The sequence below is a fragment of the Musca autumnalis genome, unplaced genomic scaffold (assembly GCF_047663935.1).
Source record: "Musca autumnalis isolate F117 unplaced genomic scaffold, ASM4766393v1 scaffold_4, whole genome shotgun sequence".
NCBI classification, from domain to species: domain Eukaryota; kingdom Metazoa; phylum Arthropoda; class Insecta; order Diptera; family Muscidae; genus Musca; species Musca autumnalis.
In genome coordinates this window covers 88,312,426-88,338,408 of record NW_027411977.1, presented here as the reverse complement: position 1 = coordinate 88,338,408, position 25,983 = coordinate 88,312,426, and the positions used below count along the sequence as shown (strand labels likewise).

At 36.1% G+C, this 25,983-nt stretch overlaps 5 protein-coding genes across 5 annotated transcripts; 2 read left to right on the top strand and 3 right to left on the bottom strand.

The window, feature by feature from the left end:
* Positions 1–2,593: 2,593 nt before the first annotated feature.
* On the bottom strand, positions 2,594–2,996 carry LOC141403011 (uncharacterized). The gene has a single exon (XM_073985144.1). It carries the CDS (start codon positions 2,984–2,986, stop codon positions 2,594–2,596), a length of 393 nt encoding a protein of 130 aa, XP_073841245.1. The 5' UTR covers positions 2,987–2,996.
* Positions 2,997–5,021: 2,025 nt separating this feature from the next.
* On the top strand, positions 5,022–5,393 carry LOC141403010 (uncharacterized). Its single transcript, XM_073985142.1, has one exon. The coding sequence runs from the start codon at positions 5,022–5,024 to the stop codon at positions 5,391–5,393; it is 372 nt and encodes a 123-aa protein (XP_073841243.1).
* A 5,823-nt stretch (positions 5,394–11,216) lies between these two features.
* On the bottom strand, positions 11,217–11,561 carry LOC141402308 (uncharacterized). Its single transcript, XM_073983237.1, has one exon. The coding sequence runs from the start codon at positions 11,559–11,561 to the stop codon at positions 11,217–11,219; it is 345 nt and encodes a 114-aa protein (XP_073839338.1).
* A 2,623-nt stretch (positions 11,562–14,184) lies between these two features.
* LOC141403009 (uncharacterized) lies at positions 14,185–14,540 on the top strand. Its single transcript, XM_073985141.1, has one exon. The coding sequence runs from the start codon at positions 14,196–14,198 to the stop codon at positions 14,538–14,540; it is 345 nt and encodes a 114-aa protein (XP_073841242.1). The 5' UTR covers positions 14,185–14,195.
* An 8,759-nt stretch (positions 14,541–23,299) lies between these two features.
* Positions 23,300–23,653, bottom strand: LOC141403534 (uncharacterized). The gene has a single exon (XM_073986102.1). It carries the CDS (start codon positions 23,642–23,644, stop codon positions 23,300–23,302), a length of 345 nt encoding a protein of 114 aa, XP_073842203.1. The 5' UTR covers positions 23,645–23,653.
* Positions 23,654–25,983: the final 2,330 nt, after the last annotated feature.

Sequence of the window (25,983 nt, the reverse complement as noted above, 5' to 3'; positions counted from 1 at the left end):
GACCTTATCGATTTTGACCTTACAGATGAAATTTAATGGATTTAATATGTTTACAATTTGTGTTTTTTAAGACAAGAGCTACAATTTTGCCTCTGAGAGTAAATCAAATTTCTTAACGTTTGGAAGATATGATCCTGACAAGATGATCCCTTTTGACATTAAAATCACAACACAGTTTCATTAGTTGTGTGGCAAGTGGCACCGGGTATAATTAAATGTGTCTTTCCCTTGTAACACATCGAAATATTTGTCGAAGACTCTATGTGAGTAGATATATTCTTGATCAGCATAATATTCTATGTTGGTATAGCCTTTCTGTGGAAATCAAGATACAGCCCGCAGTTTTTATGACAGAAGGCTTTGTAATTTGGTATAGAAGTTTCTATTACTCCTGAAAGTTGGTATTTGGTCTTCCTTGGGGGTATAAAACTGTATAGGCCCACGTCTTCATATAGTCCCCCTAAAGCGTTACCCTCCAATTTTGGGTATTTTTAAAGTTTTAGCCATATTATTCAGCGCGAATAACTGAAATTTAGTATTTAGTCTTCGCTTAAGGTACATGATATTTTTATATGTCTGTAGATCCTGGTTTTAGTCTACGCAGTATTTCCCAATTTTAAGCATTTCGAGTTTTTTTTTTCAAATTTTCGAACCGAGATTGCTGTAGTTTAATACTCTGTGTTGAAAGAGGATACGAGGGGCACTGGAAAACCTTCTGGCCTAGGCAACACGCAGTGTCGCCAGTCGTCATTTGAATTTTTTTGGAAAGTTTGACAGTTTTTACCCTATGTGTTGGGTTGTATACGGTGACTTGATTTCGACACCTCCAAAACATGGTTTTTGAACGCTTTGACAGCATCTTCTGGCGACGTAAATCGTTGACCACGCCTTTTTTTCTTGATGTGCTGCAATCAAATGAAGTCATTGAATCCCCAGTCAGGGCTGTACGGCGCACGACCCATCAACTCCTCGTTTTGTCCGGTCAAACTGGCGCTGGTTTGAAACGATGTGTCAGTGCTCGCATTGTCATGATGCAGAACGATTCGTCGTCTCTTGATCATTATTCGAATTCCTCAGGAGACTTCAGTCAAACAAATTGTAGTTTAACACTCAGAATTAACCGTCCTACATTTTCAAGCCGTATAGTCGCCACAATGTCAATTTTGGCTTCGAAGGTCTTCTACTACGAACAAATTTCGTTGGATTTGGCTCGTTTGCGAAGACACAAACGGTCGATTCCTGTTTTGTTTCGAACTCCTAAGCATAGATCCAAGATTCGTCTGTGACGATTTTATAAATGTCGTTTGAAGCATTGCGATTGTTTTTGTTCTCAATTTCTTTGCACAAATCCACAAGAGCCTTTGTTTGAGCGATTGACCAATTTTGCTGAATCTTGCTGAATCTAAAAATCCATTTTTGCGGCCAAGCGTTCATGCAATATAAAATCTTAGTTGGTGGAAGAAATGCCCAAGGATGCCTCTATCATGGCAATCTTGCTTTATCCGTTCACGCATGGCTTAACTTTTTTCTGGCACATTGGCTGATTTTGGTCGAACCTCACGACCTTCGTTTTTTGCGAGTGTGGGCACGATTGAATTCATTAAGCCAATTTTTCAAAATCCTATAGGGTGGTCCTTTATCGACATACAAAGATTTAATTTGATAGATGCACTCTTGCCGAGATTATCCAAGTTGTGAAAAATTATAGGACGAAAATGTTCACAAGTTAATTCCAATTTTTTTTGCAAAGTGATTTTTTTAAATCACTGTAAGCAACACAACCCATGATCGTATGTCAAACTGTCCTGAGTACGATTAGGCTAAAAACTGTCGAACTTTCCAAAAAAAATATCAAATTACGACTAGCGACACTGCGTGTTATCTAGGCCAGAAGGTGGTTTTTTAGTGTCCCTCGTACAAAAGCTCCATTCGGAAAATTGTAAACATTGGTCCAGGTTTTGGAAAGGAAAACGATGACGCCCCCTATGAACTCTTTTAAAGAGAATATTATCAGTTAAGATATTCTACTCCTGCAAATAATAAGATGAAGAGCTTCGTAATTTCTTAAATGAAAGGATACTTATTGCTCCTATTCACTTCACTACAAATAGTGGTGGAGGAGGGCGGGCCGAACTTAATGCCGTTCTAACTTGCCTATAAATCGCGACAAAGAATACATTTTATGAGGGTGATTTGGTTTTTTGTCACAAGTGGCGTTTTAAGACACGCCGTTCGAACTCGGCGATAAACAGTAGGTCCCATATAATTGGGCTAATGTGAATCGGGGTTCATACATTAATATAAGACAAATGTCTCTGGTCCCTTCAGGGAGGTATATGTGAACAATTATTACATTACTACGTGCAAAAAAACGTACTTACTCGTATAGGAGGGGTCTTCCTCCGAATATAGTGCCTACCAAAATATTTCCGAATAACTTTCTTTTAAAATTGATAAATATAAGTGCTTTTAGCTCTGCCATTTAAGGGGGGAATTAATTCTATCAAAACAAAACGAACGTTTCTTATTAATAATTTATTAATTATACAATTTATTTATTCTCCTTATCACATTCAATTTCGATTCAAAGTTTTTAGAAGAAAGCTGGAGCTGCTGCATATGTCAAGGGAGCAGAGTAACCGAAGTGAGCAGCATAGGTGGCAGTGTATTTAACAAAAGGAGCAGTGTAAGCAGCAGCTACTGGAGCAGCGAAAGTCTTGGCAACAACTGGGGCAGTGTAGGCAGCAGCTACTGGTGCGGCGAAAGTCTTGGCTACAACTGGAGCGGCAACGGGAGCAACAACTGGAGCGGTAGCTATACCATTGTAGTTACGGGCAACATATTGGCTACTGGTGGCAGTGACGAATGGAGCAGGAGCAGCAGCAACAACAGCAGCGGGAGCGGTGTAAGCCAAAGGAGTAACCAAACCGGGCTTGGCAGCAGCGCAAGCAATAACGGCGAAAATAACAACGGCGAATTTGAACATTTTGTTTTAGTTTTGTAAGAAAATGTGATTACTCTGATAGGTAAAGAACTTCTGATATTGAAATCTGAAATCAACAAGGCATTTATAGTCAGTTGAACATTTTTGGATTAAAATACCAAACACATATTTCAGTTGACAATGTATTTCGAATAATTAAACCATACAATTAAACACATTTAAAAATGTGAAACGTTGTATACCTGTTGCTTTTAATAACGAATATTATTTTGGTTTCAAGAATACAAAAGCTCCATGAATAAATATTACGTTTCTGTCGTTTGCTGGAATTGAGAAGAGAGGTATACTAGGTTTTAATATAACTATAAGAGAATCTGAAAACTTCTATAGGCTATGGTGGTTTCATGCCGCTACTATGGTCTGCTTACTTCAAAATGGTATCGAATGCATGTTAGACCACACATATGTACGAGTACATTGTACATATGTTTACGAATGTACGTGAGTCTTTAACAAATTCCCACATTCCATTTATGAAGTTTTTCACGATTGGGGTAGGTTAGTTAGTGATTCAAACGAATATACTGTGTCGTTTTATAAAATTGAAATGTTTAACTTAACATAGAAATTTGTTATATGTTGATCGATGAACAATCGATGATAGGTCGGTCACGTGAGGACAATACATGTAGAGTTGTTCCATAATTTTAAAATCACTGATCAAACTACAGTCATACTTCGTTTATCCGGGAATCGATTATGCGAAAATCTCCATTATCCAGGAAAAGAAAACACAGAATTTGTTGTTCATATTACACCGTGAAAATCTGGATAATTCATTCGACCAAATTTCAGTGGACAAAAACAATGCACAAATGAAATATTTAAAATAGTTCAAATCTTTTAAACTTCACATTAAATTAATAATTACGCTTACTCATAAATATATGCAAAACGTATATTTTGTGATTTAAAATATATAGAATCACTGTTACTCCCTTGTATTACACTGGTTAATAAATTGAAAAAAAAGTTGGCTGTTTAATCCGTCATATTTTTTTTGCATTTCTTACTAAATTGGAGAGTCATTTTCCAATTTTTAAAAACAATGCGTATTTGGTGAACTTTGGAGCAGAATCGCGTCATCAGGACAAGCCATGGATGTCTCATATTAGCTCTGTTACGTTACGTGCAAGAATCTTCAAGTTTTACCAAATTTTACTCGAAAAGTGTTCCTTTACTTTATCTAGGCATACAATTGATATGAGAGCGAAAATACTCTAAAAGCCGCATTTATGGTCCAATCCCTGAACAAATTTGTTCAGTTCATTGTTGTGACTAAAAAACAAATCCTACAAAAAATTTTAAAAATCGGATAGGATTTTGATATAGCTCCGATAAGCCGAGTTTGGGTATTTTGGCCCCATATAGCTATATCGAAATCTGATCCGATTTTTATAATTTTTGTAGGATTCGTTTTTTAGCCACAACAATAAACTGCAAAAAAAATGTTCATTTCATTTCGTTGAACCATAAATGTGGATTTTAGAGAATTTTGTGAAAATGCACTTTTGGCCCCATACAAATTAATATGGAAACAAAGATCGCCTGGGTTTCATAGGTTAACCTTAATCCAATGTTCAATTTTGATGAAATGTAAAAATTTTAACTTACATAAGTGTGACACCAATTCGAAGAAAGTAGATCAGTATCATCAGAAAGTAAATCCTATATCCATAAGGATTGAAACGCAATGAAGATACATTGTTAAAAGCAAAGTTTTAATGTCTCATGTCTCAATCTACATACAAGTATTCACTATTCGAAAAGCATGTGCTATTGGGCATATGTGTCGCATTTTAATTAAATAAGTACAGTAATTCTCATCAAAAACTATTTAATGTTACGAATCAGCTACCAATTTTTATGCACTATTTGTATACATTAAATATTTTAATGTTATGTTTTGTAAACAGTTTAATCATCAACTATAAATACTTTGTTTAATTCAATGTTCAGTATAAGAAGTTCTTTACTTATCGGAGTAAACACATTCTCTAAACAAACCTAAAACAAAATGTTCAAATTCGCCGTTGTTCTTTTCGCCGTTATTGCTTGTGCTGTCGCCAAGCCCGGTTTGGTTACTCCTTTGGCTTACACCGCTCCCGCTGCTGTTGTTGCTGCTGCCCCTGCTCCATTCGTTACCGCCACCAGTAGCCAATATGTTGCCCGTAACTACAATGGTATTGCCACCGCTCCAGTTGTTGCCAAGACTTTCGCTGCTCCAGTAGCTGCTGCCTACACTGCCCCAGTTGTTGCCAAGACTTTCGCTGCTCCAGTGGCTGCTGCCTACACTGCCCCAGTTGTTGCCAAATACGCTGCTACCTATGCTGCTCCCTTCGCTTACTCTGCACCTTTGACCTACGGCGCTGCTCCAGTTTTGTTTTAAAAACTTTCTGATCAGTTTCGAAGCGACATAATCAAATAAAATAAGTTATTGATCGAATTTTTATGGCATTTGTTATTTTATAAGATTGGAAAGGGATAGAGATGGGAAATGGGTAAATGCCCAAATGATAAATACCCATTAAAATGGGTAAATTGGGTAGAAATGGGTAAATACCCGGGTATTTACCCAAATGGTGGGTATAAACTACAGAAACTAAAATCATGAAATTAGATGCGAAAACGCAGTGTTTTACCAAATTTTAAGTGACTAAGAATAAAATTACCGTTTTTGGATACGGGGCAAGTTAAAATATGATAAATTTTGGCCCATATTTTGGTAAATCTCTCATATATTATGACACCATATTTTCGGTATTTGACATATTTTAGAGCAGTTTGTTGTATATCTTCTTGCAGAAAATCATAAATGGTGTATCGAAATCCAAACTTTATGATATATCAGATGGATTAACCCACGACTTCAGCAGATAATCTTGAGGTTCGAGTCCTCCTCGAAAAATCTATAATTTTTGCATTCTTCGCTAACTGTTTCGCACAAGCAACTCCAACGACCGATTTGACCTATAAAAAGTTTAATCCGCGTGGTTTTACCGCTTTTCTGGTATTCTTTTTGATTTTCTGTCTGACTGAAAAAACAAAATGTTGATTTCAAAATAATTTTTTTTACCCAAGTAAACACCCAAAAAACATATTTATTTGGTATTTACCAAAGTTTTGGGTAAATACCGGGTAGAATCCCATCTATAGAAAGGGGTAGTGGGAAGTATTTAGAAGATTTGTGGAATCTTCTATGATTTGTCTGTATTTTTTTACTACCCTATGTGCCAATGTGGTCTATACCCAAACTTGTGTATAGTTTTTTTGAGAAAATGTTTTTTTTTTACCTCTGAAAACAAACATGAAGTCTTACATTACATTAGTTACTTAAAAATTCCAAAACGTGGACCTACCCAGCAAAAAATTAGATTCTTTAGTCGTTATGTAACCCATTACAACGTATTGTATCAAAATAAAACTACTTACTTCAGTACTTACTGTTCAACGCTCACCGTCGGCATGTGAGTTTTTTGTTGACAAAATAAAGAGAAAACCAACAAAAAAGAACGTCTGGTGGTACACATGTAAGCGTTTAAACAAGCCTTAGTGTTCGTACGCGTGGCAAAGTGTGTAGTGTGTTCGGCTGCAAATCAAAAGTTCGCATAATCAAATCCAGGAGAGAGCGAAATAATATAAAAATAGGAAGTGTGTTGAAATTTAGAACAAATTCCACCTCAAATGTTCTAAAAATAGAAAATATGTATGTTTTTATCTTATTTTTAAATTTCTAATGGCTATAGAATAACTAGTTATTCTAGTAGCTATAGAATAATTACGAGACTTTCCAAAAATATTTTTCCAATTTTTATAAAAAATAGACCACATTCAAATCGCATGATATGTAGTGTGTTATGCCGTAACAAAACAAAAAATTACAAAAATTCTTTTCTTGATTTATGCCAACTGTAACTGGTTGAGTTTTACAGATATCAGCATGAAAATTTTACACAAGACAAAGTAGAAGTCATAAAAAAACAAAAACTGATAACTCAAAAAACGTATTTTTTGAGTTAATCCACTCATTGAGTAAATGAACGATTTCATTAATCAATTACAGCAACGTTTGCGCTTAAATTGTAGATAAAAACTTAAAAATACCTAAAATAATAAAATAACAAGTATCAGGCGGCTTTGCCGACGGAGATATCCTCAGCCTATGTGAATTGAAACTTTCATCTACGGAAAGATAGAATGCATTTAGGGTATTTTCAAAATTTTGTGACCTTTTTGGGGATCTGAACTTGCCGACAAAAATGTGGATTAGGACTAAAGGTCAAAAGTGTTGCGGAGGAGTTGCTTATAGGAATGGACCGACATAGACCGTAATGGAAGCGGATCTCTTCGATAGATATTGTGCATACTAGTCATTTCAGTTGGTCATCGTACTCGTATAACTTTTGGACCAGTATGCCAGAAAGCATGGACTTGTCCACGGAAAATATAATATCGATGTAAATAGGACCACAACGAACATCATCGGTATACATTTCCAAGGAACCCTAAGGAGAGGACCGATATGGACCATTTTAGAAGTTAAACAAAATTTGGACCAAATATTAGGAGATCAAACGTTTGGACCAAATTGGTTTTCCCGTTCAAGAGATATCGTGTAAACTATTTTACTGACATTTTTTTAATATTGGGGAAGTACCGGAAATTGTGGCCGGTATTGCCCATCTTCGAACTGAAACTAATTTTGGACCAAATATGACGAAAGCCAAATTTTGAACCAACTAGGTTGATCACCCATACGGATTTTTTACACCTTTCGGGCTGTTTTCTCAAGAAATATAGACTTGCCCCTGAAAAAACTTTTACCGTCGTAATTAAGGCAGCGAATGCAAGTTGCTTCAACAAAAATCAAAGTGATTCGAGAGCAGGTCTTAAAGTGACCTATACGAAATCGGGTAGTTATATTAGTAAGTGTAAAGTATAGACCAAATCGGTCACTCCCTTCCGAACATTTTCGAACTTTTGTTGGGGAGGTATCGGAAGGAGTGGACTATATCGGTCCACCATCTTCGAACTTAAACTAAGTTTTGACAAAACATTACGAAAGCCAAATTTTGGACAGAATCGGTTGAACCGTTCGAGAGTTATCGTGCGCTCCAGCCAGACAGACGAACGGACATGGCTAAATCAACTCCAAATTGTCTAAAACGGATTTCGTCCAACCATACTTGGGGACTAAAATAATTTTTTCGATGAGATACATTTTGCCCTATGATACTGTATAAGCCCTCGTTAGCAAAAATGCTGAGGATATAATAAAATAATAAAATACCCCAAGACCTCGCTCTGCGTCGTTGATACGTTTCGAAAAACACGACTCAAAGTGAAACGACGAAAAGCGAATTAAGATTTTCTATGGAAAACCATGTAAATTTCGAAGATAGGTTCCAGTTTTTAAAAATAAATATTTTTGTTTATGCACACAATTTTAGGTGGAGAAATTAGTTGAACAACAAGGAACCCTAAATGCCAAATTATAGCTTTTTTGGTCTAATTCGGACAGAGAATGTAACTAAAATGCCCGTTATATGAGAACGCTAAATGTCAAATTATAGCTAATATGGTCAGAAAATTTAATTAAATAGGTCAAAATACCTGAAATCAGGCGGTACATCTTCCAAATTGATCTAAGTTCAGACTAAATACGCATGTGTACAAAATTTCAGCATTGTAGCTCGACTCATTCGGAAGATAGCGTGATTACGACAGACGGACGGACGGACATGGCTAAATCAACTTAGAATTTTACGCCAATCAAGAACATAAACACTTTATAGGTTCACAAATGGAAAAACAAAGTTAATATACCCTCTATACAATGGTGGAAGGTATACAAAATTAGACATTCAAACTTAAAATAACGCAACATCGAAAATCGACCGACGCATATTGAAAATTGTTATTAACTAAGCAACGACGCAACTTCGAATAAAACGCAAAGTGAAATAACGCAATGCAAGGTCTTGATGTATTAATAATAAAAAATATGTATAGAATAATATAATATAACAATTTTTATACCCTACACCACTATATGGGGAGGGTTTGTTATGGCCAAAAAGTTTGTAACGCATCGAAATAATGGTCGTAGATCCATACTTATATATACCAAAATGAATGTCTCGACGAGCTGAGTCGATCTGGTCGCAACACTACAGGTCGCAATTTTAATCCGATCGTCACCAAATTTTGGGTGTTGATGAAGGTCCCGGAGGGGAAGGAGCCTTTGATGTTGGTGATGGTCGGATAATATTCAGGGTTCGGAATGGGCAAAAAACTTATTTGGAGAAAAATTATAATGACGAATATCACAGCTTTGATTGGGGAGCTTCCAAACGCAAGGCTGACTATGAAAGTAGAGTATGACACATTCACAATGATGCAAGGTAGATTGGCGTAGGTGGCCAAATAACGGAGATATAGCATTTGTCGGTAATACATCATATTTTTCATTTTTTTTTTTTCGAAATCGCACTACAGGTCGCAATTTTGATCGGATCGTCACGAAATTTTGGCGGTTAATGGGGATCCCACAGAGAAGGAAGCCTATTTATTTTGATGATGGTCGGATAATATTAAGAGGTCGGAATGGGCAAAACCTTATTTGGAGAAAAGGGCAACGTGTTATTTCAAAGCCAATATCTCTGTTTCTTTTAGAGGTATATCAAAAGCAAAACCTGGAAAGCAAAGAAGAAAATATCACCTTTACAACGATGTAAAGTAGGTTGTCATAGGGGGTCAAACAACAGAGACACCAATAGTCGGTAATGCATCCCATTTTCCGATTTTTTTGTAATACGCTACAGGCCACAATTTTGATCGGATCGTCACGAATTGGGAGTTGATGCGGTTCCCTCAAAGGAAGAAGCCTATTAAATTTTGTGATAGTCGGATAAGATTCAGGAGTCGGAATAAGCAAAAAGCTTATGTGAAGAAAAGTCAACATTTCCTTTTCTTATGCGAATATCTCCGCTTCTGCTAAAAGTATTCCAAAAGGAGAGCCTGTCAATGGAAGAAGAAAATATCTCCTTTATATTGATGCAAAGTATATTGGCGTAAGTGGGCAAACAACCGAGATATCGCAAAAGTCAGTAATATATCCAATATTTCCATTTATTGTCATCACGCTACATGTTGGATATTCACGAAATGTTGGGGGTAGATGGGGGCCCCACAGAGAAAGAAGCCTATTGATTTTGGTGATAGTCGGATAATATTTAGGGGTCGGAATGGGGAAAAACTCATGTGGAGACAAATTCAAAGTTTTATTCGTTGTGAATATATCGGCTTCAAGTAGGGGTATTCACACGGCAAAGCCAGTCAATGGAAGAAGAAACTATTAACTTTACATTCTTGTAAAGTAGGTTGGCGAAGGTGGTCAAACAAGGGAGGTACCACAATAGTCGGTGATGCATTCAATTCTTCCATTTTTTGCAATCACGCTACAGGTCGTAATTTTGATCGTATGGTCACGAAATTTTGGTTGCTTAAGGGGGTCCCAGAGAGAAAGAGGCATATTATGTTTGGTGGCAGTCGGATTATATTCCCTAAAATAAATGTTTACCAGTGAAAAGCTTATGCACAGGGGTAGTGGTGTAGGGTATCACATGGTCGGTCCCGTCCCGACTATACCCTTTGCTCACTTATTTTTATATATATGGTATTCTAGTTCTCGAAACACTACCATAGATATCAGTTCAACTGAGAAAATGTTTCTGTGTCTATCAACGAAGCTGTGTTCTATGATTTTGCTTTATACAAAAAAATATCCAAAGTCATAATACCCCGAATTTCAGTATCTGTTGGGTAGAAAAAGTCCCGCACTAATATGTACATATGTATATTAATATTATAACGAACGCTATAAACAGAGTGGTGGCTAAATTTCAGTACGAACAACCCCTATTACTAGCACAAAATTCTCTTTTATTTAAATTTTGATATTATGTTAGTAATAGTACGTAATATCGAAATTTAGGTATGTTATTATATTTCCGAACCAAGTCGGAATAACTCTACATAATTAATAGTAAAGCACAGTTGTAGTATATTCTATACGATACAAAATATCGTATATCCACTTCATGGATTCCTTCTCCATCCCATATTTACGTAAAAGAAAACATAAAATTTCATTTTCGTTTGTTAAAATAATTTATTTCGTTGTTTCATATCGGAAATAATCTGCAAGTTTTTACAACAAAACTGGGGCAGCGCCGTAGGTCAAAGGAGCGGAGTAAGCGAAGGGAGCAGCATAGGTGGCAGCATATTTGGCAACAACTGGGGCAGTGTAGGCAGCAGCTACTGGAGCAGCGAAAGTCTTGGCTACAATAGGGGCGGCAACGGGAGCAACAACTGGAGTGGTGGCAATACCATTGTAGTTACGGGCAACATATTGGCTACTTGTGGCAGTGACGAATGGAGCAGGAGCAGCAGCAACAACAGCAGCGGGAGCGGTGTAAGCCAAAGGAGTAACCAAACCGGGCTTGGCGGCAGCACAAGCAATGACGGCGAAAATAACAAAGGCGAATTTGAACATATTTTTTAGTTTTGTTTAGGGAATGCGATTAATCCGATAAGTAAAAAACGTATGATACTGAAATTGAAATTAAGCAAGGTATTTATAGTTAGTAATTATAATTCCAGTCTGCTTTGTATTAAACACATACATATAAGACTAGCAGTTGTTCCATGGTAAACTTAAACCAATTTCCATTAAAATGCGAATCACACGTCCAATGTCACATTAATTTCTAAGAATTAATACTTACAGTACGAGTATGAAAAAAATTTAACTTGAAAGTCCCATTTTGGCTTCAAGAACACTAAAGCTTTGTGAATATAGATGGCGTTCTCAAAGTCCTCATTTACGACAATTTAGAAAATATAGATTTAATTATTTAGCAAAGACTCTAAACATTATATAGGCAATGTAGAGCTTGGCATTGCAGTTGTGATTTACTTCCTTCAAAATGGTATCAATTTTGTGACGTATTAAATCACAACTATTAGTAACAATGTACGTGAGTCATTTAAAAGTGCCGGTAACAATTTGGCACTACGCATTTCTATGAATGTTAGAAAATTGGGATAGGTTAGTGAAGCCTATGAAATACGTGAATGAATTTATTTCAAATACCATATGTCGTATTTAACGGTGACTAACATTTTGACGTTTTAAAAATTTGAAGTGTTAACTTTAACACGTAAAAAATTGGTAAGGCTTTATTAGGTAAAAAGTATCTTAAATTCAAAACTGCTAATGGTTCACAGAAAAAAAATTTTAAACTTTTCGATGGACCTCAGAAGAAGGTGAAATTCTCCAAAATCCCTATCACTTGGAGTACTGAAGAAGATTGTGGACCAAAAAAAAAATTGCATTAGGAAATAACAGGTGACCAAACAAAGAGAAAAGTTTCGGATACCCCGAGTGGCAATTTCATCACCATTTTATAAACTCTTGTACACTTCGAGTCATCAAAACTTAATTTTTTGAAAAGAAATGCGGATATCCTGGAGGGGCCGCCATATTCTACAGTTGTAAATATTCTCTAAAATGTATGGGAATGTGTAAAATATACGACTAAAGGAGACAGTACGCTTCCAAAACCAAACATGTTGAAAGAAAAAAGCAAGCTTTGATAGGCATTACACCTGATTATTTAAAGAATCCTTACCAAAGCTGTATATACGGGTGTATCCTTAATCAGGAGGGGTATACTTTCCCTGAATATTACTAAAAGTACTTCGTTTTCAATATAGAGTGAATATGCACCGATATTCTAATACAATCTTTCTGTATTCCCAACTTTTAAAGGGGGGTTCTATTCATATGAGCCAAGTGAGTGTTCTATTCAAGTGAGCGGCATTTCATTTCATGATCATCACCAATAACAATAGGTGTCTATTCTGGTCTGAACCCGATCTCCATGTAAAATTTCGTGGCTATCGGTCCATAATTGCGGCCTGGAGTTTGATTACAATTTATAATGGACGGACGGACGGTCGAACACATCTCAAAATCGCTTTATCTCGTCGAGATATGAAGATTGGTATACCACATTGGGGGTCTCCGACCAATATTTCGCGGTTTTACATGATTTTTTTCCCAAAACAAACTTATAATACCCTTTCCACATAGTGGTGTAGGGTATAAATGCCAAATCAGCCCATTTACTAAAAACTTAATTAAATTTCAATAAAATTATTTTTTCTAAAACAATCGTCACATTATGCGAATGATTTATAGCAACTTCAATTTTTCAAATGAAAAAAAATTTGGGTAGGCGTTTGAAAAAAGAACTTTTCTCTTTGTTTGGTCACCTGTTTTTTGCTAATGCAATTTTTTGTTTGGTCCACAATTTTCTTCAGTACTCCAAGTGATAGCGACTTTGGAGAATTTCACATTCTTTTGAGGTCCTTCAAGGAGTTTAAAATTTTTTTCTGTGAACCATTAGCAGTTTTGAATTTAAGATACTTTTTACCTAATAAAGCCTTATCAATCGTTTACGTGTTAAAGTTAACACTTCAAATTTTTAAAACGTCACAATGTTAGTCACCGTTAAATATGACATATGGTATTTGAAATAAATTCATTCACGTATTTCATAGGCTTCACTAACCTATCCCAATTTTCTAACATTCATAGAAATGCGTAGTGCGAAATTGTTACCGGCACTTTTAAATGACTCACGTACATTGTTACTAATAGTTGTGATTTAATACGTCACAAAATTGATACCATTTTGAAGGAAGTAAATCACAACTGCAATGCCAAGCACAACATCGCCTATATAATGTTTAGAGTCTTTGCTAAATAATTAAATCTATATATTCTAAACTGTCGTAAATGAGGACTTTGAGAACGCCATCTATATTCACAAAGCTTTAGTGTTCTTGAAGCCAAAATGGGATTTTCAAATTAAATTTGTTCATACTCGTACTGTAAGTATTAATTCTTCGAAATTCATGTGGCATGGGACGTGTGATTCGCATTTTAATGGAAATTGGTTTAAGTTTACCATGAAACAACAGCTAGTCTTATATGTGTTTAATACAAAGCAGACTGGAATTATTAATACTAACTATAAATACCTTGCTTAATTTCAATTTCAGTGTCATACGTTTTTCACTTATCGGATTAATCGCATTCTCTAAACAAAACTAAAACAAAATGTTCAAATTCGCCGTTGTTATTTTCGCCGTCATTGCTTGTGCTGCCGCCAAGCCCGGTTTGGTTACTCCTTTGGCTTACACCGCTCCCGCTGCTGTTGTTGCTGCTGCTCCTGCTCCATTCGTCACTGCCACAAGTAGCCAATATGTTGCCCGTAACTACAATGGTATTGCCACCACTCCAGTTGTTGCTCCCGTTGCCGCCCCTGTTGTAGCCAAGACTTTCGCTGCTCCAGTAGCTGCTGCTTACACTGCTCCCGTTGTTACAAAATACGCTGCTACCTATGCTGCTCCCTTCGCTTACTCGGCACCTTTGACCTACGGCGCTGCTCCAGTTTTGTTTTAAAAAATTTCTGATCAGTTTCGAAATGACATAATCAAATAAAATAAGTTATTGATCGAATTTTTATAGCATTTGTTATTTTATAATATGGAAAGGGGTAATGGGAAGTATTTAGAAAATTTGTAGAATCTTCTATGATTTTTCTGGAGTTTTTTTGACTACCCTAAATGCCAAATAACAAACAATTAAGACCGAAAGTGTAGATAAAAATCAAAATACCTGAAACTGAGCGGTACTCAAATTTGGACCTATATTGTTAGTTTCATGAGAAAATATTTTTCTTTACCTCTGGAAACAAGCACGAAGTCCGAAATTACAACCAATTCGGTGGTCAAATGGCATTAATAACATAAAAATTCCAAAACATCGACCCAGCAAAAAATTGGATTCGTTAGTCATTATGTAACCCATTACAAAGTATTGTAACAAGATGAAACTACTTACTTCATTACTACTACAACCTAGAGTTCTATGTTCAATGCTCACCGTCGACATGCGAGTTTTCTGTTGACAAAATATGTAAAGAGAAAAACAACAAAAATAAAGATCAGTTGGTGGTGCACATCTAAAGGGGTGTTTACACTAGCCATGAATGTCATATGATCTGAAATAAAAACATTCCACATCTGCCCACACAAACAATATGCCATTGATGGCTCTGTCACGCGTACGAACACTAAAGCCCTGGGCACATACGGTCCGTTTAGTGTTCGTACGCGTGACAGAGTGTGTAGTGTGTTCGGCTACAAATCAGAAGTTCGCATGATCAAATGCTGGGTATACAAATAATTTTCTAAATTTCCTAAATTGTAGATAAAAACTTTAAAATACCCGAAATAAAGCTGTGGCTATGTCCATTTTTATACCCTCAGCCCTTAGGCTAGAAAGGGTATATACATGTGACCGATAACTCTTCAAACTTTGCACATTGAATTATTCCTTCTAGATATAGATCGGTCTTGAATATGGAGTATATTGGTCCACTCTTTCAGGTACCTCTCACACAAAATTCGGTTAAAGTGAAGATTAAGAGCTCCGCTCGAATAGGTTTGAAATTTGTTTCAGTAAGTTGTTCTTGCGGCTCCCTTTACGACGGTACAATTTTTTTCTTGCGCAAGTGCATACTTCCTGAGATATTGGTTTAAAATTTCCAAGAAACCCTAACGTCACCAAAATGGAAAATCCGCAAGTAATTCTCGCAGGAAGTTTCTGATTGGTGCAGACTTTGCACATCATATTATTTCATCCAGTCATGTATCAGGTTAGAATATGGACTATATGGGTCCACTTCTTTGGGTACCTCCCACACAAAAATCGGATAAAGTGAAGTTTAAGAGCTCCTCTCGGATCGTCTTGATCCTTTTTTAGTAAGTTGTTTTAGCACCCTCATTTTAAACGGTACAATCTTTTTCCGGAGTAAGTCAATACCTCCTGAGATAATGGCCCAAGCACCAAAACCCACCCGGCACATACTAAAATGGCTATTGTGCAATATAACTCTTAAACTTTTTAAAAAAGTCTTCTATGAAGAAGTTTGGTTACTAAAAATGTTTGGTAGATGTCAATGATTTGGTATATCCCCACATTACGGTACATACAGATTTTAAAGCAAACTCCTGATACAAAGTCAATATAATTTATATACGGCATAACACTATGCAACTCTGAAAATGGAAACAACTTCTAGTATGCATTTTTTGAAATTACATATTTAGACTACAAAAATCCTTCTAAGGTTTTGTCCTGTCAGATCCAGTTCGGATTTTATGGCCGGCCTAAATCTACACTTTTTTGCATTTATCAGGCCTTTATCTCAGAAACGAATTGGAATTTGGCCTTGCTGTCTTTAGAAATATTGTAGCCCTCAACTAATAGAACTTATCTTTTGAAAATACCACATAAGAAAAACTCCATCTAGGGAATCAAAATCTATAAAATATAGAAAATTTTACATAATTGCTGAAATTCTGGTCAGTATCGGCTAAACTATTGGGAATTGAACCAAGTAACCTTTTGCAAAAATCTTCCAAATAAAGTTCTCAACAATTCTTTAGAACATTCTGAAACTCTAAAGTGCTTACTTCATGTTGTTTCAGCGGTATTTTGCATCATATCTTTTGCAACACGTATTTTAAACACAGTTCACACCAACAGTTTATTCTCGCATTTCGGATTTCACTACATTATTGATATTTTTATTAAATCGTCGTTGAAAAATGTACTGAAAACAACGACATAGAGGCATTTTACAACAATGACATGTTCTGAAGAGTTGTGTAAAATTTCCGGGGAAAATTTTTCCAAAAGAAAATATTCAGAAAAAATTAACGGTTGTGGAGATACGGTGGGAAATGTATAAAAATTGTGGAATTTTTGCATATATTTTGAAATTTGAGGCAATAAATGTAGTTTTTCGAGTTCCATATTTCTCCATATATTTTATTCTTGTCCTTATCTACAAATTTGCTTCAGAGGTCAGAAGAAAATTCGTATTGGTTTTAGAGACATATCCCCGAATTTCTTTAAAAACTCCATATTTAACCATGTTTAGATGGGGCCATAAAATCCGAGCTGTATCTGACACAACAAAACCCAACTAGGGTTTCTTGTCGTTTGGGTCTGTACCTTCAAAAATGCCTCAGTTCGAATTGTTTGCACAATATCACCCTAAAACTGTTGCACAGTGTAATTATTGTGCTTGGTTTTGTGTTTTTTTTTCAGTGGCTGAGGGTATATCTCCGTCAGCTTGTTGTGGAGAAGTTTTACCACTGGGAACATATTTTGTTTTAATAACTGGGAACCCTATTTTGACAAGGAATATTATTTGATCTCAGATGATCAGTCAAGATGTTGTAGACATCGATTGATACAAATATTTTATTGATTTATCAACATTTTGTTGGTGGAATAAGAATGGTCTAAATATATGTTCAAGATCTAGTGTAAACAAACAAATGTAAGTATTTACTTACATACATACATATGTATGTATTTCGCTGTTTACCCTTTTATTGTACACCACTATGTGGGGAGATTATTATACCCTCAGCCTTTAGGCTAAAGAGGGTATTTACACTTTGATACGACCAAAAATGTGCCTCATCGAAATAATGGTTTTAGACCCCAAGTATGTTTGTACGATATCCGTTTCAGACAATTTTGAGTAGATCTAGCAATGTCCGTCCGTCTGTCTGTCTGTCCGTCTGTCTGTCTGGCAGGCTGGTGTGCACGATAACTCTCGAACGGATCAATCGATTCGGTTCACATTTTGGGTATCGAAATATTTTGTCCAGATTCGATTTAAGTTCGAAGATGGGCCATATAGGTCCACTCCTTCAGGTACCTCCCCCACAAATGTTCAAAAATTGTCGCAAAAATTGTGCGCACGATAACTCTTGTAGGGAATAACCGATTAGGTCCATACTTTACACATCGTGTAATTTCTACCAAACTTAGATGAGGTTCCAATATGGACTCAATCGGTCCACTCCTTCGTGTACATCCCACACAAAATTTCGGAAAAGTTCAGTTTAGGACCTGGTCTCGAATCGCTTTGATTTTTGTTTACGCAAGTTGTATTCGCTGTCTTCTATACGACGCTGTAAGTTTCATTAGGGGCAAGTCCATACTTCCTGAGAAAATAGCCTGAAAGTTACAAAAATACCTATGACACCGTGTGTAGTGGTTGGAGCGCAAGATAACTCTCGAACGGATCTGCCGATTCGGTCCAAAATTTGGCTTTTGTAATATTTTGTCCAAACTTAGTCCAAGTTCATAGATGGATTATATCGGTCCACTCCTTCCGGTACCTCCCCCACAAAAGTTCGAAAATGTTCGGAAAATTTGTGCGTACGACAACTCTTAAAGGGAGTAACCGATTTGGTCCATACTTTGCACATTATGAAATTTCTACCAGACTTAGATGAGGTTCCAATATGGACTCAACCGGTAAACTTCTTCGAGTACCTCCCACACAAAATTTCGGAAAAGTTCAGTTTAGGACCTGCTCTTGAATCGCCTTGGTTTTTTTTGTAACATCTTGTATTCACTGTCCCCTATACGAAGGTACAAGTTTCCTCAGGGGCAAGTCCATACTTCCTGAAAAAATAGCCTGAAAGTTGAAAAACAAACCCTATGACACCATGTTTATGGGTGGAAGCGCAAGATAATTCTCGAACGGATATGCCGATTCCGGCCAAAAGTTGGCCTTCGTAATATTGTTTCCAAACTTAGTTTAAGTTCATAGATAAGCCATATCGGTCCACTCCTTCAGGTACCTACCCCACAAAAGTTCAAACATATTCGGAACAATTGTGCGCACGATAACTCTTGATGGGAGTGATCGATTTGGTCCATACCTCATAATATCTACCAGATATAGATCAGGTTAGAATATGGACTATATTTGTCCACTCCATCCCGTACCTGCCACACAAAATTTTGGATAAGTTCACTTTAAGACCTGCTATTGAATCACTTTGATTTTTGTTGAAGCAACTTACATTCGCGGCCTCAATTACGATGGTAAAAGTTGTTTCAGGGGCAAGTCCATACTTCTTTAGAAAATATCCCGAAGGGTGTAAAAATCCCCCATGGCACCCCCATGGTCTATGTGGGTCCATTCCTTTAAGTACCTTTTCCGCAAAATTTTTGAACTTTAATCTTAATTAACATTTTTGTCGGTTCATACGACCAAAATTTTGAAACCCCCTAAATACATAATTTTTTTGTGAAAAACGTGTTTCAATTTGCACAGGCTGAGGGTATATCTCTGTCGGCAAAGCCGACTGATACTTTTTTACTTGTTATAAGTTGGTTTTGGCCAAAAAGTTTGTAACGCATCGAAATACCAAAATGAATGCCTCGACGAGCTGAGTCGATCTGGCTATGTGTGTCCGTCCGTCCGTCTGTCCATCTAAACTTTGTAATCACGCTGCAGGTCGCAATTTTGATCGGATCGTCACCAAATTTTGGGTGTTGATGAAAAGAAGCCTATTGATTTTGGTGATGGTAGGATAATAATGGGCAAAAATCTTATTTGGAGAAAAAGTCAACGTTTTATTTCAAAGCGCATATTTCCGCATCTATAAAGGATATGTCAAAAGCAACACCTGCTAAAGAAAATAGAAAATGTAACCTTTACAACGATTAATAGTGGGTTGTCGTAGGTGGTCAAACAACGAAGATATCGCAATAGTCACTAATACAAAACCCAACTTTCCATTTTTGCGATGTTAATTATATTGACGAACAAGTGACGAAAGGCTATAGTCGGTACGGGGCCGGCTATGTGATACCCTACACCACTATCCCTGTGCATAATCTTTTCACTCGAAAACATTTCTTTTAGGGAGATACGAAAGTTTTCACCTATCTGGCTTTTATACCAAATGACTTAAGGCGAACTGAACCATAGTAATTAATATTTAGTTTTATATTTGAATACTACCAACATTACCAACATCAATATTCTTCTATCTCTGTGAGAAAATTTCGTTATGATCCTATATCATCGTTGTGTGACCACCTACGACAACCTACGTTACATCGTTTCAAAGGTGATATTTTCTACTTTCATTGCCAAGTTTTGCTTTTTATATACCCCTTATAGACGCTGAGATATTTGTTTTGGAATAAAATGTAGACTTTTTCTCCAAATAACTTTTTTGCTCATTCCGACCCCTAATTATTATCCGACCATCACCAAAATCAATAGGCTTCTTCCCCTCCGGAACCCCCATCAACACACAAAATTTCGTGACGATCCGATCGAAATTGCGACCTGTAGCGTGATTTCCAAAAAATGGAAAAATGGGATGTATTACCGACTATTGCGATATCTCCGTTAGTTGGTCATCTACGCCGACTTGGTTGCATCACTGTAAAGATGGGATCTTCTATTTTCATAGTCAGGCTTTGCTTTTGGAAAGACCCCAACCAAAGGTGTGATATTCGTCATTATAAATAAAATCGCAAGAATGAAAATTTGGGTTTTATTTGCGACTATTGTAATATCTTCGTTGTTTGATCACCTACTAGAACTTACTTTACATCATTAGAAAGGGGATATTTTCTACTTTCATTGTCAGGTATTGCTTTTGGTATATCCCATACAGAAGCTCAGATATTCCCTTTGGAAAAAACGATGTCTTTTTATCCAAATAAGTTTTTTTGAACATTACGACCCCTAAATATTATCCGACCATCACCAAAATCAATAGGCTTCTTGCCCCCCGGGACCCTCATCAACACCCAAAATTTCGTGACGATCCGATCAAAATTGCGACCTGTAGCGTGATTTCCAAAAAATGGAAAAATGAGATGTATTACCGACTATTGCAATATCTCCGTTATTTGGTCACCTACGCCGACCTAGTTTGCATCATTGTAAAGATGGGATCTCCTACTTTCACAGTCAGGCTTTGCTTTTGAAAAGTCCCCAATTAAAGCTGTGATATTCGTCATTATAATTAAAATCGCAAGAATGAAAATTTGGGTTTTATTTGCGACTATTGTAATATCTTCGATGTTTGATCACCTACGAGAACTTACTTTACATCATTAGAAAGGTGATATTTTCTACTTTTATTGTCAGGTCTTGCTTTTGGTATAACCCATATAGAAGCTGAGATATTCGCTTTGGAAAAAAACGTTGTCTTTTTATCCACATAAGTTTTTTGCCCATTCCGACCCCTGAATATTATCCGACCATCACCAAAATCAATAGGCTTCTTCCCCTCCGGGACCCTCATCAACACCCAAAATTTTGTGACGATCCGATCAAAATTGCGACCTGTAGCGTGATTACAAGGTTTAGATGGACAGACGGACAGACGGACAGACGGACGGACTGACGGACGGACACACATAGCCAGATCGACTCAGCTCGTCGAGACATTCATTTTGATATATATAAGTATGGGTCTACGACCATTATTTCGATGCGTTACAAACTTTTTGGGCAAAACCAACTTATAATACCCTCCCCACATAGTGGTGTAGGGTATAATAACACAGCTTAGGTTGGGGAACTTCCAAAAGCAAAGCCTGACTATGAAAGTAGAATATTCCACCTTTACAATGATGCGAAGAAAGTTGACGTAGGTGGCCAAATAACGGAGTTAAAGCAATAATCGGTAATACATCCCATTTTTAATTTTTTTTTCGAAATCGCGCTACAGTTCGCAATTTTGATCGGATCGTCACGAAATTTTGCGGGTTAATGGGGGTCCCACAGAGGAATAAGCTTATATGGAGAAAAAGTCAACGTTGTATTTCAAAGCCAATATTTCTGTTTCTTTAAGAGGTATAGCAAAGTGGAAAATATCACCTTTACAACGATGTAAAGTAGGTTGTCGTAGGTGGTCAAACAACAGAGGTATCGCAATAGTATGTAATGCATCCCATTTTCCGATTTTTTTGTTATACGCTACAGGTCGCAATTTTGATCGGATCGTCACGAATTTTTTTTGGAGTTGATGAGGTTCCCTCAGAGGAAGAAGCCTATTAAGTTTTGTGATAGTCGGATAAGATTCAGGAGTTGGAATAAGCAAAAAGCTTATGTGAAGAAAAGTCAGCGTCAAGTCAAAAGGAAAGCCCGTCAATGGAAGAAGAAAAGATCTCCTTTATATTGATGCAAAGTATGTTGGCGTAAGTGGGCAAACGCAAAAGCCAGTAATATATCCAATTTTTCCATTTTTTGTAATTACGCTACAGGTTGGAATTTGGATTGGATAGTCACGATAGTAGATGGGGGTCCCACAGAAGAAGAAGCCTATTGATTTTGGTGATAGTCGTATAATATTTAGGGGTCGGAATTGGGAAAAACTCATGTGGAGACAAATTCAAAGTTTTATTCTTTGTGAATATATCGGCTTCTAGTAGGGGTATTCCCACGGCAAAGCCTGACAATGGAAGAAGAAAATATTACCTTTACATTGGTGTAAAGTAGGTTGGCGAAGGTGGTCAAACAAGGGAGAAACCACAATAGTTGGTAATGCATCCAATTCCTCCATTTTTTGCAATCTCGCTACAGGTCGTAATTTTGATCGGATGGTCACGAAATTTTGGTTGTTTATGGAGGTCCCAGAGAAAAAGAGCCATATTAAAAGAAATGTTTACAACTGAAAAGCTTATGCACAGGGGTAGTGGTGTAGGGTATCACATGGTCGGCCCCGTCCCGACTATACCCTTTGCTCACTTGTTTTTATATATATGTTATTCTAGTTCTCGAAACACTACCATAGATATCAGTTCAACTCAGAAACTGATTCTGTGTCTATCATTAAACGGAGGTAAGGGTATGTATTCTATGATTTTGCTTTATAGAAACAATTATCCAAAGTCATAATACCCTGAATTTTAGTATATGTTGGGTAGAAAAAGTCCCGTAATAATATGTACATATGTATATTAATATTAAAACGAACGCTATAAACAGAGTGGTGGCCAAATTTCAGTACGAACAAACCCTCTTACTAGCAAAAAATTCTCTTTTATTTAAATTTTGATATTATGTAAATAATACTACATAGTAGCGAAATTTAGGTATGTATTATATTCCCAAACCAAGTCGGAAAAACTCTACTTAATTAATAGCAAAGTACAGTTGTAATATATTCTAGACGATACAAAATATCGTGTATCCACTTCATGGATTCCTTCCCCATCCCAAATTTGCATAAAAGACAAAATAAAATTTAATTTTCGTTTGTTAAAATAATTTATTTGGTTGTTTCATATCGGAATTAATCTGCAAGTTTTTACAACAAAACTGGGGCAGCGCCGTAGGTCAAAGGAGCGGAGTAAGCGAAGGGAGCAGCATAGGTGGCAGCGTATTTGGCAAAAACTGGGGCAGTGTAGGCAGCAGCTACTGGAGCGGCGAAAGTCTTGGCTACAACAGGGGCGGCAACGGGAGCAACAACTGGAGTGGTGGCAATACCATTGTAGTTACGGGCAACATATTGGCTACTTGTGGCAGTGACGAATGGAGCAGGAGCAGCAGCAACAACAGCAGCGGGAGCGGTGTAAGCCAAAGGAGTAACCAAACCGGGCTTGGCGGCAGCACAAGCAATGACGGCGAAAATAACAACGGCGAATTTGAACATTTTGTTTTAGTTTTGTTTAGGGAATGCGATTTATCCGATAAGTAAAAAACGTATGATACTGAAATTGAAATTAAGCAAGGTATTTATAGTTAGTATTAATAATTCCAGTCTGTTTTGTATTAAACACATATAAGACTAGCAGTTGGTAAACTTAAACCAATTTCCATTAAAATGCGAATCACACGTCCAATGTCACATTAATTTCGAAGAATTAATACTTACAGTACGAGTATGAAAAAAATTAAACTTGAAAGTCCCATTTTGGCTTCAAGAACACTAAAGCTTTGTGAATATAGATGGCGTTCTCAAAGTCCTCATTTACGACAATTTAGAAAATATAGATTTAATTATTTAGCAAAGACTCTAAACATTATATAGGCATTATATAGGTGCATTATATAGGTGCATTATATAGGTGCTTGGCATTGCAGTTGTGATTTACTTCCTTCAAAATGGTATCAATTTTGTGACGTATTAAATCACAACTATTAGTAACAATGTACGTGAGTCATTTAAAAGTGCCGGTAACAATTTCGCACTACGCATTTCTATGAATGTTAGAAAATTGGGATAGGTTAGTGAAGCCTATGAACTACGTAAATGAATTTATTTCAAATACCATATGTCGCATTTAACGGTGACTAACATTGTGACGTTTTAAAAATTTGAAGTGTTGACTTTAAGACGTAAAAAATTGATAGGGCTTTATAAGGTAAAAAGTATCTTAAAATCAAAACTGTTAATGGTTCACAGAAAAAAATTTTAAACTTTTTGATGGACCTCAAAAGAATGTGAAATTCTCCAAAATCGCTATCACTTGGAGTACTGAAGAAGATTGTGGACCAAACAAAAAATTGCATTAGCAAATAATAGGTGACAAACAAAGAGAAAAGTTCTTTTTTCAAACTCCTACCCAAATTTTTTTTTCATTTGAAAGAGTGAAAGTGCTATAAATCATTCGCATAATGTGACGATTGTTTAAAAAAAAATAATTTTATTGAAATTTAATTAAATTGTTAGTAAATGGGCTGATTTGGTATTTATACCCTACACCACTATGTGGAAAGGGTATTATAAGTTTCATATCTCGACGAGGTAAAGCGATTTTGAGATGTGTGGGTATAATTACCAAATCAGCCAATTTACAATTTACTAATTTACTACTAATTTAAATTTTATTCAAATTTAATTAAATTTAAATTAGTAGTAAATTAGTAAATTGTAAATTGGCTGATTTGGTATTTATACCCACACATCTCAAAATCGCTTTATCTCGTCGAGATATGAAACTTATAATACCCTTTCCACATAGTGGTGTAGGGTATAAATACCAAATCAGCCCATTTACTAACAATTTAATTAAATTTCAATAAAAATATTTTTTTTTTTTAAACAATCGTCACATTATGCGAATGATTTATAGCACTTTCACTCTTTCAAATGAAAAAAAAAATTGGGTAGGAGTTTGAAAAAAGAACTTTTCTCTTTGTTTGTCACCTATTATTTGCTAATGCAATTTTTTGTTTGGTCCACAATCTTCTTCAGTACTCCAAGTGATAGCGATTTTGGAGAATTTCACATTCTTTTGAGGTCCATCAAAAAGTTTAAAATTTTTTTCTGTGAACCATTAACAGTTTTGATTTTAAGATACTTTTTACCTTATAAAGCCCTATCAATTTTTTACGTCTTAAAGTCAACACTTCAAATTTTTAAAACGTCACAATGTTAGTCACCGTTAAATGCGACATATGGTATTTGAAATAAATTCATTCACGTATTTCATAGGCTTCACTAACCTATCCCAATTTTCTAACATTCATAGAAATGCGTAGTGCGAAATTGTTACCGGCACTTTTAAATGACTCACGTACATTGTTACTAATAGTTGTGATTTAATACGTCACAAAATTGATACCATTTTGAAGGAAGTAAATCACAACTGCAATGCCAAGCACTACATTGCCTATATAATGTTTAGAGTCTTTGCTAAATAATTAAATCTATATTTTCTAAATTGTCGTAAATGAGGACTTTGAGAACACCATCTATATTCACAAAGCTTTAGTGTTCTTGAAGCCAAAATGGGACTTTCAAGTTTAATTTTTTTCATACTCGTACTGTAAGTATTAATTCTTCGAAATTAATGTGACATTGGACGTGTGATTCGCATTTTAATGGAAATTGGTTTAAGTTTACCATGAAACAACTGCTAGTCTTATATGTGTTTAATACAAAGCAGACTGGAATTATTAATACTAACTATAAATACCTTGCTTAATTTCAATTTCAGTATCATACGTTTTTTACTTATCGGATAAATCGCATTCCCTAAACAAAAC

Excerpts from the sequence above, each read along its gene's own strand:
- LOC141402308 (XM_073983237.1), bottom strand. The coding sequence starts at position 11,561 with ATGTTCAAATTCGCCTTTGTTATTTTCGCCGTCATTGCTTGTGCTGCC.
- LOC141403010 (XM_073985142.1), top strand. The coding sequence starts at position 5,022 with ATGTTCAAATTCGCCGTTGTTCTTTTCGCCGTTATTGCTTGTGCTGTC.
- LOC141403009 (XM_073985141.1), top strand. The coding sequence starts at position 14,196 with ATGTTCAAATTCGCCGTTGTTATTTTCGCCGTCATTGCTTGTGCTGCC.
- LOC141403534 (XM_073986102.1), bottom strand. The coding sequence starts at position 23,644 with ATGTTCAAATTCGCCGTTGTTATTTTCGCCGTCATTGCTTGTGCTGCC.
- LOC141403011 (XM_073985144.1), bottom strand. The coding sequence starts at position 2,986 with ATGTTCAAATTCGCCGTTGTTATTTTCGCCGTTATTGCTTGCGCTGCT.